The sequence below is a fragment of the Triticum urartu genome, chromosome 1A (assembly GCF_056163025.1).
Source record: "Triticum urartu cultivar PI428250 chromosome 1A, HENAU_Tu73, whole genome shotgun sequence".
Classification (NCBI taxonomy): Eukaryota; Viridiplantae; Streptophyta; class Magnoliopsida; order Poales; family Poaceae; genus Triticum; species Triticum urartu.
In genome coordinates this window covers 587,412,548-587,428,607 of record NC_141873.1, presented here as the reverse complement: position 1 = coordinate 587,428,607, position 16,060 = coordinate 587,412,548, and the positions used below count along the sequence as shown (strand labels likewise).

General features: G+C 47.2%; 1 protein-coding gene across 1 annotated transcript in view; it reads right to left on the bottom strand.

The window, feature by feature from the left end:
• LOC147993152 (uncharacterized) overlaps window positions 1-15,546 on the bottom strand; it is a 35,872-nt gene extending 20,326 nt beyond the window's left edge. The window contains exon 1 of the mRNA XM_087539240.1: window positions 15,152-15,546. Coding sequence (XP_087395366.1) covers window positions 15,152-15,546 — 395 coding nt within the window. The remainder of the gene's footprint in view (window positions 1-15,151) is intronic.
• Between the last annotated feature and the right edge of the window lie 514 nt (window positions 15,547-16,060).

Genomic DNA, 16,060 nt, shown 5'->3' with positions numbered 1-16,060 from the left:
CATTCGTTGCGTGTTGCGATTCTTGTCAACGCATAAAAGTTGAGCATCAAAAACCAGCCGGACTACTACAACCAAACAAAATACCTGAGTGGAAATGGGATGAAATAGGGATGGATTTTATTGTCGGACTACCTCGGTCACGACACGGGAATGATGCCATATGGGTCATCACCGATAGATTAACCAAAGTGGCACATTTTATTCCAGTGAAGACAACCTACAACACTCAGAAGCTTGCCAGGATTTATCTCTCCCGTATAATTTGTCTGCATGGAGTCCCGAAGACTATAATATCCGACAGAGGCACTCAATTTGTCTCGAGATTCTGGGATCATTTACAACAGGCTCTAGGAACTCAATTGGCCTTCAGTACAGCCTACCATCCCCAGACTGATGGACAGACTGAACGCGTAAACCAAATTTTAGAAGACATGCTGAGAGCATGTGTCCTCACCTATGGAACCAGTTGGGAAGAAAGTCTGCCATATGCCGAGTTCGCATACAACAACAGCTACCAGGCCAGCCTGCGAATGGCACCTTTTTAAGCCCTATACGAATGGAGGTGTCGTACCCCGCTAAATTGGTCAGAGACCAGAGACAGTCGTATCTTCGGCCCAGACATGCTCAAAGAAGCCGAGGAAAAAGTCAAGCTAATCAGGGACCAACTCAAGACCGCTCAAAGCCGACAGAAGAGTTATTACGATCAGAAACATCGTGGGGTCAATTTTGAACCCGGTGAATTTGTGTACCTACGAGTATCACCCATGAGGGGACTGCAACGGTTTAAGATTAAAGGAAAGTTAGCACCAAGATTCATTGGACCATTCTGCATAGTGGCACGAAGAGGCACTGTAGCCTACCAGCTAGACTTACCCGAAGACTTGTCCGACATCCACGACGTGTTCCACGTCTCTCAATTAAGGAAGTGCGTAAGCAAACCAGAGAAGCAAGTATCCCATGAGAACATTGACGTGCAGCCAGACCTCACTTATCGGGAACGCCCAGTAAAAATATTAGAGGAGTCTGAAAGGTGAACCCGACAGAGGACCATCAAGTTTTTCAGAGTTCAGTGGAGCAATCACACCGAAAGTGAAGCAACTTGGGAAAGAGAGGATTTTCTTCGGACAGAACATCCATACTTATTTAAGGATCAGCTGAAATCTCGGGGACGAGATTTTTCCTAAGGGGGTAGGTGTTGTGACACTCCAAAAATTTTAATTGGTTTTCATCAAAAGCTTTGTTGAATTTTTATTAAAAGAAGGCTTTTAAAAAATTTCTTTTCCAGAAAACCTTCCTCTTAAAAACTTCCTTTTCTTTGGCAAGGATTTTATTTTTCTTCAAACTATGGTGTTTGATATTTTGAAACTTCTCCTCTATTGGTTCCCTCTCAAATTATTTTGGGAGTTTGATCTTTTTCTTTTAAAAAGAAACTCTATGAAAATTTGGGATTTTCATATCTTGTTAACCACCCATGACTTTGTATTTTGTCCATGTGGTAAAACCCCACCAAAACCTCCCCTACTCCTTGTAATCAACCTAAGTTCTCTGTCCCAACTCATCCAAGCAAGTTTTGGATTTTATTCTAATTATTTTTCCCCTCAAATCATTTCTGAAAATTATTTGGAGCCTGAGAGATTTTCAAAGCAAGTACCCTATTGCATTTGAGTTTTGACCTAAAACCAACTCCTCTGGATTGTCCTTAACATCCACAACCCAGAACCATCTTGATCCACTCCTCCCCTTTTCAAAATTTTCAAAATTCAGTCTCTGCAAGGTTGGACCAGATTTGCCAAATTTGGTGAAATTCATATCTTCACTTCTCCAAAAATTCCACCAAAATTCAGGCAGCCTACTGGAGCAATGAGTAGCCACTCCACCAAATTCAGCTCAAGGAAAAATCCCCAGAGGCCAAAAACATTCTGTCGAACACCTGAGCTGCACTGTTCCTTTGCAAATTCAGAAAATTCAGACTTCAGTGTTGTTTTTCGTCCGTCAGCTTCACTCACGCGTTGACAGTGCGCTTGGCGCGTTGCACACGGCTTCTTCTCCCTGGCCAGCACCCCCGCACGCGCGCTTGGCGTCTTCCCGGCGTCGGTGGCGCCCCTGGCCGCCCGCGCCGGCATGTCTTGCGGCGGCCGAAACCCCATTACAGCCGACAGGGAACAAGAACGGCGGCTCAACGCCGTTCGGCGCCGCCCAACGTTTCTCCGCTCTCCGCGTGGCCTCATGCATGCCAGCGCACGCCCCTGGCACCGTCACTGTGGCCCGGCAAGCACGGGACGTGCTCCCTGCCGCCGACGGGCCCGCGCCGCCCCGTTCTGTCAAACTCGCCCAAAAACACCAAATCCCAGCTCGATTAGCACCTAAACGGAACCGTGGACCTCCACGATGACGCCCAACGTCCTAATTACCCCCGACCAAGCCCTGCGCCGCCGTAACCTTCACCGGAGACCCCCGTTCACGGCCACCGCCTCGGGCCGCCTATAAAAAGGGCCCCCGAGCTCACCCTCGAGCATGCACCACCTCTACACCTCACCAAAGCTCTGCCAAGCCACCCGGAGGACCTCGAGGAGGTCTCCTCCCCCAACTCCGGCCGCCCCGATCCGCCTCGGCCTCCACCACGATTCGCTCCAGTGAGGCCGTCTCCGGCGCCCAAACCCCGTCAGTTACTCCCTCTAGCACCCAGTAAGCTAACGCCAGCATCAATTTGTCCTTCGCAGCTCTCTCCGACGAGTCCCTCGACCACCCGAGCCGCCGTCCGCCGGAGCAAAGCTCGCCGTCGACGTGGTACTCGCCGGCGACCACCACCACCACCAACCGACGCGGGAAGGTGCCCTGATCATGGAGGTACCCTCCGATCCCCCTGCCTCGCCGTGGATTGCCGCCGGCGACCACCGCGGCTCTCGGGCGCCGACGAGCTTCGTCCCCCCCCATTTGAAAGTTTAAACCTGACGAGTGGGACCCCACCATCAGCCTCTCTGTCATTTTTAAGTGAATCGTTTTCTAGAAGCGCCTTCGGGCAAAATACGCTTTCGCCTCTGGGCTGGCGTATTCAACACTGGAACGTTTTCTGTTTTTATGAGCTAGCCCCTGGAAACTTTCTATTTCATTACAGATGAGTCCCTGGACAAAAACCTTTATAACTTTTAAGCAGGATAATATTTTTGATTGATTCTTTTTCTGTCCTCTTTAGATTTTTGTCTAGTTTTCTATAATATTTATTTGAAAAAAATTTGGAATACTTTTTGTGCACCTCACGGTATTTACGATAGCGCATACATTTTCTTTATACCGTAGATACCGAAGGAGGTGACGGAACCGCAAACATCACCGAGCTAGGCTCCGACTACTCCGAACCAGGCAAGCATGTTTGAAATTTTGATATGATGAGTGTCTTGGCATGTTTTGCATTTAGTTAGTCTCATGGAATGTTGATGAGCATACCGATGAACGTTATTTCCATGCATTGTTGAGGTAAGTGAGTTCGATGATCCATAAGTGGATGGATGTGAGTATGAATGGCCATGTGTTGGCATGAGGATGGGTAAGATGGCAGTGTTGTAGCATGCCAGTCTTATGCCAGACTATTTGACTACAGTGTCAAACCGTATCGATCCAATTCCTTCTTTTTCCTTCCCTGTACTACCACATGTTTTCCGCAGGGAATATGGCTTAGTAAGTTGCAAACCGCTTTCCTGGTACACACCAAAAGGAGAGGCCGTGATGATGGTTCCATGGCCCTGGATTAAAGCCAGTCATCCGGTCAGGGGGCATGGGTGTTTCCGGTTGGGACCGAGAGGGGGGCACCCCTTAGAGCGCGCGTATATAAATTTGATCCCATGCTATTCGAGATTGTGATCTCCCCGTCTCAAAAGTTTTTCTTGGACGATGTCTAGGGTGATTCCTAGCATCGAGAGGTAGGATGGGTGTGTACTGGTTAGCTGTGTTTTCTTCCGAAATACTGTAAACGGAACTAGTCCTTCGTGACTACGGAAATCCGTTGGCTGTGGGAAATTTTTGTACAACCTCTGCAGAGTCTTATATTCCTTCGAATCATCTATTCCATGTCCAAGTTTCACATCATCTTATCCTGACTAGTGCCAATTTTGATGACAGAGACTCCGGTGAATCGTATGAGTGCTAATTCCGGCTAAATGATTATTCCTGTGGATGGACTAACCCGTTTATTTTCATGAATTGAATGTTGATTATGAGTATTATTTACTTGTGAATAAAAGGCCTTTCTGCGATGTCGCTCAGACGTCCGACTGTGGCATTGTTATATTTTACTTTCGATAAAAGCCCTTTTCTGTGATGTCGCTTAGACGTCCGACTATGGCATTTCTTTTAAAGCCCTTTCTGTGATGTCGTTTAGACGTCTGACTGTGGCATTTCTTTTAAAGCCCTTTCTGTGATGTTGCTTAGATGTCCGACTATGGCATTTCTTTTAAAGCCCTTTCTGTGATGTCGCTTAGACGTCCGACTGTGGCATTTCTTTTAAAGCCCTTTCTGTGATGTCGCTTAGACGTCCGATTGTGGCATTTCTTTTAAAGCCCTTTATGTGGTGCCGCTAAGACGCCCGACTGTGGAATCCTTTTCTTATATTTATTTATCCACCCTTCGAGGCGTCGCTTCAGACACCCGATCGATTTTCATTTATGTTTTGTTGGGATTTCAGGCGGACTACCGCCGTTTCCCTTTTACTTACTTCGTTATGCTAATTTTTTAATGTACATTGGTGAATAAATTATGACGCATTCATGCATGCATTTGTTATATCTTACGTCCGAACTGTCCTGCGAGTACTTTCAAAGTACTCACTGGCTTGTTGATTTGGCCAGATGCTGACGAAGGCGATCTCATGGATGAAGAGTTCGATAGCGAGTCCGACGCCTAGAGGAATCCCAGTCAGTCTCGTGCGACCCTGGATTTGGTCACTGTATTATATCCGCTTCCGCTACCAAATAAATTCATCGAGCCTCACCTCGACGCTCGATGAGATGCCAGTTTTAGAGTCATGTATCTCACTCCCCGCTGTGTTTTTCCACCACCACCCTATCCTCGAGTCAGTAGTATGCCTCCACACCACTGTGTCATGTCCGCCATTATGTATAATTATTGGCGTACTTGTAATAATTTGGTTGAGCAACCGTGGCTCAACCCTGTAATATATTTCATGCTACTGGCTTATTGTATCAAGAATTTGTCTACCGGTAAGGAGAATTTTTCTCATACTGGACTCAAAAGATTGGTTTCTCAATAAATATTTTTATTGGAAAACAGGTCATGATAAGCTTGGTATCAGAGCCAGGCTGACTGTAGGAAGCCACTAGGTGCGATCGCTAATTGGTTATTAGCATGATTGAGCCTTTTTCGTATTTTATTGATTGTAGTCCTTTTTTTCTGTCAGTCAGCATAAATTTATGTTCTGACCATGCAGAATTTTTGCCTACTTTTGTAGATGGCCGACAACAGCTGCGAGTCTCAGACCTTCGCCAACGTGCCCGATGGGTTCGTCAAGCTTCTTTCCTTCATCGTTCAGGTCGCGATGGGGCCATCTGTGCGCCCAGTCTTCACACTCTGCCAGCACCGAGTCAACGACAGTCTGACCACGCACCAGGCCGCGGTGCAGTTCAAGGGAGGGCGTGGTGAGTTACGCCGCTTCCGGTTCTTGGGAAGAGCCATGCCTCGGAGAGGCATGCTATGCAGATGGCAGCCCGCGAGGCGATAGCTCGTCTCAGGGATGTCCCACCCGTGATGAAGACTCGTCGTTACCGTTATCTTCCATGCCATGTGCCTTACACCTGTCACTACGCATTCTCCTGCCCCAGAGGAGAACGAGACGAGGCTTTTGAGATGCTTATTGAGTATCTCCGGGCCCTGGAGGCAGCCTTCGACAACCTGGTGGACGACTTCGTGGCTGCCCGCATGGACTCAGTTCATGGCTGTGCTGCCAACAGGAGGGAGCTCCTACCCACCGCACCGCCACTGACTTGGGTCTCGTCCTCAGCATCTTATGCACCTACTCGTCGCCTGCCTACCACCGAAGAGTTCAACCAAGTTATTGCGCCCACTCCAGCGCGCACTGCACCACCCTGCGCGCCCACCCCGGTTCGTGTTGTTCCGCCCCTGGCACCCGCTCCATCTACTCAGCGCAACACTACACGTATGGAGCCTATTAGCGAGGAGGAAGTCGGGTCTCCAGCCTCGCTACGCCTCACCCTCGGCAGGGCAAAGGAGGTCGTCAACATCTCCGCCTAAGTACGCTTAGCTGCCATGCAATGTACCGTTTTGTATGATATGTTTATATGTACATAGGTTGTGAGAAGTAGCTTGTTTGCGCATCATGTAGGATCTGGAGAAGTGCACTAGCCTAAATAACATGTCAGGATTATGTACGCATATCCTGAGTGACGTATTGTATAATTACCTCCCGCGTGTAAGATATGTAATGAGCAGTCCATCTCCGTGCGCAAATCGATTTGTTTTTCTTAAGTAAGCTTGGTTATTTAACTTTATTTGCCAGCTTTATGCATTTATGGAATTGTTTTTGCGACTCTTTCAGCTTTTCTTATGGGTTTTACAAAATATATCCCCAGAGTGAAAAATGTCTCGTCCTTGGACTCGTTCCATGCCAACTCCACCAGAGGAAAATTATGATGCACAACCAAGCAACAAGTTCACTCAGGGATAGTCAAGCCAACAGGGCAGTGAATCGGCACTTTCACAAATGTGCCGCCTTTATGAGCAGAGTCAGCAACAACATCGGGAAATGATGAACCAAGTCATCAACATGGGAAATCACCATGGACAGTATCAGCAGCATTCTAAGTTATCTGAGCTACAGAAGACACGTCCCCAAACATTTTCTCATACTGACAAGCCTCTTGAAGCCGAGGATTGGCTTCGAGATATGGAGAGAAAATTAATTATTGCAAAATGTTCAGATCTCGAGAAAGTACTATATGCTCCGCACTATCTCACAGGAGCAGCTGCATCATGGTGGGAGAATTTTCTGCACATGCACCCCAACGAAAATGATATAACCTGGGATGATTTCAAGGAAGGTTTCCGCGGTGCACACATTCCCAAGAGTATTATGAAAATCAAGAAGAGAGAATTTGATGACCTCAAACAAAGGAACCTGACAGTGTCAGAATACAACAGTCAATTTACTGTATTGTCCCGCTACGCCAATGAAGAACATATGACTGAAAGCAAGAAGATGGAGAAATTCCTTGACGGTCTGGCGCCCGCGCTTAAATGCCAACTGGTCGTTCACACTTTTCCAGATTTTAAGACACTAGTGGACAAAGCTATTACTCTGGAAAATGAGAGACGTAGCTTGGAAGATTTACGTAAGCGAAAAAGAGACCAGACTACTCTTGCACGCAACCACCGAAGCAGGACAGATTTTCAGAAAGGTGGGACACACAAACCTACGACAAACTTCTCTCGCCCAACCAAGAATTACCATGCAAGGGACAAAGAGTTCATATATCGCCCAGGCGTTACATGCTACGCTTGTGGAGAAGAAGGGCACTACGCCAAACAGTGCCCCAAGCCAAGGAACTCGACCCCAAAGCCAAACAATGGTGGAAATAATTCGGCGCCCAAGCGCAACAATTTCAACCCCAAAAACAACCACAGGAAGGGTCATCTAAACCACGTGACCAAAGAAGAAGCACAAAACGCTCCGGATATCATACTCGGTACGTTTCCTGTCAACACAATACCTACAACGGTTTTGTTTGATTCTGGAGCTTCTCACTCATTCATTTCGAAAAGTTTTGCTTTGCAAAATAATTTTTCGATGTTTCCCTTGGAAAAATCCATGATCATCAAGTCCCCTGGGATTCAGCAAGTTACTCAGAGTTACTGTCAGAATGTGGTTATTGAGTTCGAAGGATTGAAATTTTACGCCAATCTTATTGTGTTGGAAAATAAAGGACTGGATGTCATCCTAGGGATGGACTGGTTAGCCACCAACAAAGGTTTTATTGACTGTTTCAACCGGACCGTAATTCTCACGCATCACCACGGGAAGACAATAAAAGTATCATCCAAGGAAAGAAAAATACCCCGGCAGCCGAGATTGAATAAGGTGGACGTTTCTGAGTTAAGCAAGGTTCCAGTGGTATGTGAATTTCCAGATGTATTTCCCGAAGAACTACCAGGCATGCCACCGGACTGAGAAATAGAATTCAGCATTGAGCTAGCACCAGGAACCACCCCCATATACAAGAAACCATATAGAATGGCACCATCCGAGTTGATTGAGTTGAAGAAACAAATAAAGGAATTACTAGACAAGGGATACATTCGAGCCAGCTCCTCACCTTGGGGATCACCAATTCTATTTGCCAAAAAGAAGGATGGAACACTAAGATTGTGCATAGACTACCGAGCACTTAACAGGGTCACAGTCAAGAACAAATACCCGATGCCTCGAATAAATGATTTATTTGATCAGCTCGCTCAGGCCAAGGTATTCTCAAAGATTGACTTAAGGTCAGGATACCATCAATTAAAAGTGCGAACAGAAGATATCCCCAAAACAGCCTTCACCTCCAGATATGGACTATATGAGTTCACAGTTATGCCTTTTGGATTAACAAACGCTCCCGCATATTTTGTTCACCTCATGAACAAAGTATTTATGAAGTTTATGGACAAGTTCGTTGTGGTATGCATCGACGATATTCTAGTATACTCCAAGACACCAGAAGAGCACGCGGAACACCTCAGGATTGTGCTAGGAGAACTCAGGAAACATCAATTGTATGCCAAGTTCAGCAAGTGCGAATTTTGGCTAAGGCAAGTAGGCTTTCTAGGTCACGTGCTGAACCAAGACGGTATCGCAGTGGACCCAGAGAAAGTTAGGGCCATACTTGGCTGGAAGGCACCAGCCAGCGTAACGGACGTACGAAGTTTCTTGGGAATGGCAGGATATTACCGCAGATTTATTGAAGGATTCTCCACCCTAGCCAAACCAATGATGCAGTTGCTCAAGAAGGACAAGAAGTTTGAATGGACAGAAGCCTGAGAAAAAAATTTCCAAGAGTTAAAACGGAAATTAACCACAGCACCAGTATTAATTGTGCCTGACATACACAAAAACTTTGAGGTGTACTGTGACGCATCCCGAAAAGGTCTCGGATGCGTGTTGATGCAAGAAGGCAAGGTTGTCGCATACGCTTCACGACAACTCCGCAAGCATGAGGAAAATTATCCCACTCATGACTTAGAAATGGCAGCAGTTATTCATGCACTTAAGGAATGGAGGCATTTCTTACTTGGGAATCGATGTGAAATATACACGGACCATAAAAGTCTCAAATATATTTTCACACAGCCAGAACTAAACTTACGGCAACGACGCTGGTTGGAACTGGTAAAGGATTATGATGTTGGTATCCACTATCATCCAGGGAAAGCAAATGTAGTGGTCGATGCTCTTAGTCGGAACCCCAGCTCCGACGAAAACAGTCTGCAAAGCTTGAGACCTGAATTCCAACAAGAATTTGCCAAACTCAACTTATTAATGATCGCGGAAGGCACCATATCAAACTTGGAAATAAAGCCCGACCTTGTGGAGAGAATTAAGGAAGCTCAGCCTGGTCACCCCAGCATTGAAGGAATTAAAAGAAAGGTGAGTATGGGCAAGGCCTCGGAATTTGTCATAGGCGATGATGGAATATTACGGTACGGAGACAGACTCTGTGTGCCAAACATAGAGGACCTCAAACAGAAAATCCTAACTGAAGCACACACCACCCCATATTCAATCCACCCTGGAGGAACCAAAATGTATAAGGATATTCAGGAGAGATTTTGGTGGCACGGTATGAAGAGGGACATAGCCACATTCGTTGCGTGTTGCGATTCTTGTCAACGCATAAAAGTTGAGCATCAAAAACCAGCCGGACTACTGCAACCAAACAAAATACCTGAGTGGAAATGGGATGAAATAGGGATGGATTTTATTGTCGGACTACCTCGGTCACGACACGGGAATGATGCCATATGGGTCATCAGCGATAGATTAACCAAAGTGGCACATTTTATTCCAGTGAAGACAACCTACAACACTCAGAAGCTTGCCAGGATTTATCTCTCCCGTATAATTTGTCTGCATGGAGTCCCGAAGACTATAATATCCGACAGAGGCACTCAATTTGTCTCGAGATTCTGGGATCATTTACAACAGGCTCTGGGAACTCAATTGGCCTTCAGTACAGCCTACCATCCCCAGACTGATGGACAGACTGAACGCGTAAACCAAATTTTAGAAGAAATGCTGAGAGCATGTGTCCTCACCTATGGAACCAGTTGGGAAGAAAGTCTGCCATATGCCGAGTTCGCATACAACAACAGCTACCAGGCCAGCCTGCGAATGGCACCTTTTTAAGCCCTATACGAATGGAGGTGTCGTACCCCGCTAAATTGGTCAGAGACCGGAGACAGCCGTATCTTCGGCCCAGACGTGCTCAAAGAAGCCGAGGAAAAAGTCAAGCTAATCAGGGACCGACTCAAGACCGCTCAAAGCCGACAGAAGAGTTATTATGATCAGAAACATCGTGGGGTCAATTTTGAACCCGGTGAATTTGTGTACCTACGAGTATCACCCATGAGGGGACTGCAACGGTTTAAGATTAAAGGAAAGTTAGCACCAAGATTCATTGGACCATTCTGCATAGTGGCACGAAGAGGCACTGTAGCCTACCAGCTAGACTTACCCGAAGACTTGTCCGACATCCACGACGTGTTCCACGTCTCTCAATTAAGGAAGTGCGTAAGCAAACCAGAGAAGCAAGTATCCCATGAGAACATTGACGTGCAGCCAGACCTCACTTATCGGGAACGCCTAGTAAAAATATTAGAGGAGTCTGAAAGGTGAACCCGACAGAGGACCATCAAGTTTTTCAGAGTTCAGTGGAGCAATCACACCGAAAGTGAAGCAACTTGGGAAAGAGAGGATTTTCTTCGGACAGAACATCCATACTTATTTAAGGATCAGCTGAAATCTTGGGGACGAGATTTTTCCTAAGGGGGTAGGTGTTGTGACACTCCAAAAATTTTAATTGGTTTTCATCAAAAGCTTTGTTGAATTTTTATTAAAAGAAGGCTTTTAAAAAATTTCTTTTCCAGAAAACCTTCCTCTTAAAAACTTCCTTTTCTTTGGCAAGGATTTTATTTTTCTTCAAACTATGGTGTTTGATATTTTGAAACTTCTCCTATGTTGGTTCCCTCTCAAATTATTTTGGGAGTTTGATCTTTTTCTTTTAAAAAGAAACTCTATGAAAATTTGGGATTTTCATATCTTGTTAACCACCCATGACTTTGTATTTTGTCCATGTGGTAAAACCCCACCAAAACCTCCCCTACTCCTTGTAATCAACCTAAGTTCTCTGTCCCAACTCATCCAAGCAAGTTTTGGACTTTATTCTAATTATTTTTCCCCTCAAATCATTTCTGAAAATTATTTGGAGCCTGAGAGATTTTCAAAGCAAGTACCCTATTGCATTTGAGTTTTGACCTAAAACCAACTCCTCTGGATTGTCCTTAACATCCACAACCCAGAACCATCTTGATCCACTCCTCCCCTTTTCAAAATTTTCAAAATTCAGTCTCTGCAAGTTTGGACCAGATTTGCCAAATTTGGTGAAATTCATATCTACACTTCTCCAAAAATTCCACCAAAATTCAGGCAGCCTACTGGAGCAATGAGTAGCCACTCCACCAAAAATCAGCTCAAGGAAAAATCCCCAGAGGCCAAAAACATTCTGTCGAACACCTGAGCTGCACTGTTCCTTTGCAAATTCAGAAAATTCAGACTTCAGTGTCGTTTTTCGTCCGTCAGCTTCACTCACGCGTTGACAGTGCGCTTGGCGCGTTGCACGCGGCTTCTTCTCCCTGGCCAGCACCCCCGCACGCGCGCTTGGCGTCTTCCCGGCGTCGGTGGCGCCCCTGGCCGCCCGCGCCGGCGTGTCTTGCGGCGGCCGAAACCCCGTTACAGCCGACAGGGAACAAGAACGGCGGCTCAACGCCGTTCGGCGCCGCCCAACGTTTCTCCGCTCTCCGCGTGGCCTCATGCATGCCAGCGCACGCCCGTGGCACCGTTACCGTGGCCCGGCAAGCACGGGACGTGCTCCCTGCTGCCGACGGGCCCGCGCCGCCCCGTTCTGTCGAACTCGCCCAAAAACACCAAATCCCAGCTCGATTAGCACCTAAACGGAACCGTGGACCTCCACGATGACGCCCAACGTCCTAATTACCCCCGACCAAGCCCTGCGCCGCCGTAACCTTCACCGGAGACCCCCGTTCACGGCCACCGCCTCGGGCCGCCTATAAAAAGGGCCCCCGAGCTCACCCTCAAGCACGCACCACCTCTACACCTCACCAAAGCTCTGCCAAGCCACCCGGAGGACCTCGAGGAGGTCTCCTCCCCCAACTCCGGCCGCCCCGATCCGCCTCGGCCTCCACCACGATTCGCTCCGGTGAGGCCGTCTCCGGCGCCCAAACCCCGTCAGTTACTCCCTCTAGCACCCAGTAAGCTAACGCCAGCATCAATTTGTCCTTCGCAGCTCTCTCCGACGAGTCCCTCGACCACCCGAGCCGCCGTCCGCCGGAGCAAAGCTCGCCGTCGACGTGGTACTCGCCGGCGACCACCACCACCACCAACCGACGCGGGAAGGTGCCCTGATCACGGAGGTACCCTCCGATCCCCCTGCCTCGCCGTGGATCGCCGCCGGCGACCACCGCGGCTCTCGGGCGCCGACGAGCTTCGTCCCCCCCCCCATTTGAAAGTTTAAACCTGACGAGTGGGACCCCACCGTCAGCCTCTCTGTCATTTTTAAGTGAATCGTTTTCTAGAAGCGCCTTCGGGCAAAATACGCTTTCCCCTCTGGGCTGGCGTATTCAACACTGGAACGTTTTCTGTTTTCATGAGCTAGCCCCTGGAAACTTTCTGTTTCATTACAGATGAGTCCCTGGACAAAAACCTTTATAACTTTTAAGCAGGATAATATTTTTGATTGATTCTTTTTCTGTCCTCTTCAAATTTTTGTCTAGTTTTCTATCATATTTATTTGAAAAAAATTTGGAATACTTTTTGTGCACCTCACGGTATTTACGATAGCGCATACATTTTCTTTATACCGTAGATACCGAAGGAGGTGACGGAACCGCAAACTTCACCGAGCTAGGCTCCGACTACCCCGAACCAGGCAAGCATGTTTGAAATTTTGATATGATGAGTGTCTTGGCATGTTTTGCATTTAGTTAGTCTCATGGCATGTTGATGAGCATACCGATGAACGTTATTTCCATGCATTGTTGAGGTAAGTGAGTTCGATGATCCATAAGTGGATGGATGTGAGTATGAATGGCCATGTGTTGGCATGAGGATGGGTAAGATGGCAGTGTTGTAGCATGCCAGTCTTATGCCAGACTATTTGACTACAGTGTCAAACCGTATCGATCCAATTCCTCCTTTTTCCTTCCCTGTACTACCACATGTTTTTCGCAGGGAATATGGCTTAGTAAGTTGCAAACCGCTTTCCTGGTACACACCAAAAGGAGAGGCCGTGATGATGGTTCCATGGCCCTGGATTAAAGCCAGTCATCCGGTCAGGGGGCATGGGTGTTTCCGGTTGGGACCGAGAGGGGGGCACCCCTTAGAGCGCACGTATATAAATTTGATCCCATGCTATTCGACATTGTGATCTCCCCGTCTCAAAAGTTTTTCTTGGACGATGTCTAGGGTGATTCCTAGCATCGAGACGTAGGATGGGTGTGTACTGGTTAGCTGTGTTTTCTTCCGAAATACCATAAACGGAACTAGTCCTTCGTGACAACGGAAATCCGTTGGCTGTGGGAAATTTTTTGTACAACCTCTGCAGAGTCTTATATTCCTTCGAATCATCTATTCCATGTCCAAGTTTCACATCATCTTATCCTGACAAGTGCCAATTTTGATGACAGAGACTCCGGTGAATCGTATGAGTGCTAATTCCGGCTAAATGATTATTCCTGTGGATGGACTAACCCGTTTATTTTCATGAATTGAATGTTGATTATGAGTATTATTTACTTGTGAATAAAAGCCCTTTCTGCGATGTCGCTCAGACGTCCGACTGTGGCATTGTTATATTTTACTTTCGATAAAAGCCCTTTTCTGTGATGTCGCTTAGACGTCCGACTGTGGCATTTCTTTTAAAGCCCTTTCTGTGATGTCGTTTAGACGTCCGACTGTGGCATTTCTTTTAAAGCCCTTTCTGTGATGTCGCTTAGACGTCCGACTGTGGCATTTCTTTTAAAGCCCTTTCTGTGATGTCGCTTAGACGTCCGACTGTGGCATTTCTTTTAAAGCCCTTTCTGTGATGTCGCTTAGACGTCTGACTGTGGCATTTCTTTTAAAGCCCTTTATGTGGTGCCGCTAAGACGCCCAACTGTGGCATCCTTTTCTTATATTTATTTGTCCACCCTTCGAGGCGTCGCTTCAGACACCCGATCGGTTTTCATTTATGTTTTGTTGGGATTTCAGGCGGACTACCGCCGTTTCCCTTTTACTTACTTCGTTATGCTAATTTTTGAATGTACATTGGTGAATAAATCATGACGCATTCATGCATGCATTTGTTATATCTTACGTCCGAACTGTCTTGCGAGTACTTTCAAAGTACTCACTGGCTTGTTGATTTGGCCAGATGCTGACGAAGGCGATCTCATGGATGAAGAGTTCGATAGCGAGTCCGACGCCTAGAGGAATCCCAGTCAGTCTCGTGCGACCCTGGATTTGGTCACTGTATTATATCCGCTTCCGCTACCAAATAAATTCATCGAGCCTCACCTCGACGCTCGATGAGATGCCAGTTTTAGAGTCATGTATCTCACTCCCCGCTGTGTTTTTCCACCACCACCCTATCGTCGAGTCAGTAGTATGCCTCCACACCACTGTGTCATGTCCGCCATTATGTATAATTATTGGCATACTTGTAATAATTTGGTTGAGCAACCGTGGCTCAACCCTGTAATATATTTCATGCTACTGGCTTATTGTATCAAGAATTTGTCTACCGGTAAGGAGAATTTTTCTCATACTGGACTCAAAAGATTGGTTTCTCAATAAATATTTTTATTGGAAAACCGGTCGTGATACTCCAACGTGGCGTTCGCCGTGTTGCGGATCATCATGTTGCCCAGGGGCCCGGAGTCGTCGGCAGCGGTGAGGAACTGGACGTCGGAGTAGCGGAGCATGCAGGTGTGGTAGTAGATGACGGCGTCCTTGGAGCCGGGCCGGGGCACACGTTCGGGAGGTTGGCGAAGGGAGAGGAATTGACGAGGCAGCTGGAGCAGGACCTGGAGTTTGCGTCCCCGCAGCGGGCAGAGCGCGAGAGCCGTGACCTTCTCCGGGAAGGCGCCGGCGACGAGGTTGAGGTTGGCCTGGTACTCGCTCACATTGTTCCACACATGCATGAACGTAGTGTAGTCATCCTTGGTTGTTCTTGATTCGTGGTTCTTGGATAGAATCACCTCAATCATGCTCTAGCATCTGCTGATCACCCACCCACAACAACACCATTCTCGATGGTTCACAAGTAGTAATAAAGTGGCGCATCCTTTTCATGATTCTCGATCGACAGCAATGTGATCTGTGGTGGTGCGCATTCTTTCAATGACACTTAGGGCATCTCCAGCCGTTGGCCCTCCCAGGACGCGTAAAAATCGTCACCCGAGGGCGAGCCGGCGATACACTCAGTGCTGGGGCGGTTTTGCGCCCAGTTGTCGCCCCCAGCTCGCCTCCAGGCGCCGAAATTGGCCCACATTGCAGCCCAATTTCGGCGAATAAACGGCCATATGGGCGAGAATAGGCCCATATTCGGCGTGGTTTCGCCGTGTCTCGGCGTTCAATTATCAACACAATTATTTCTTATCACATATTTCATCACAGAAAAATTAAATACTTCAACAAAATAGTACAACAACAAATAGTTCAATACAAATTATATAGTTCAACAAATAAAAACTCGTATTTCATCACACGGCGTCCCCCTTG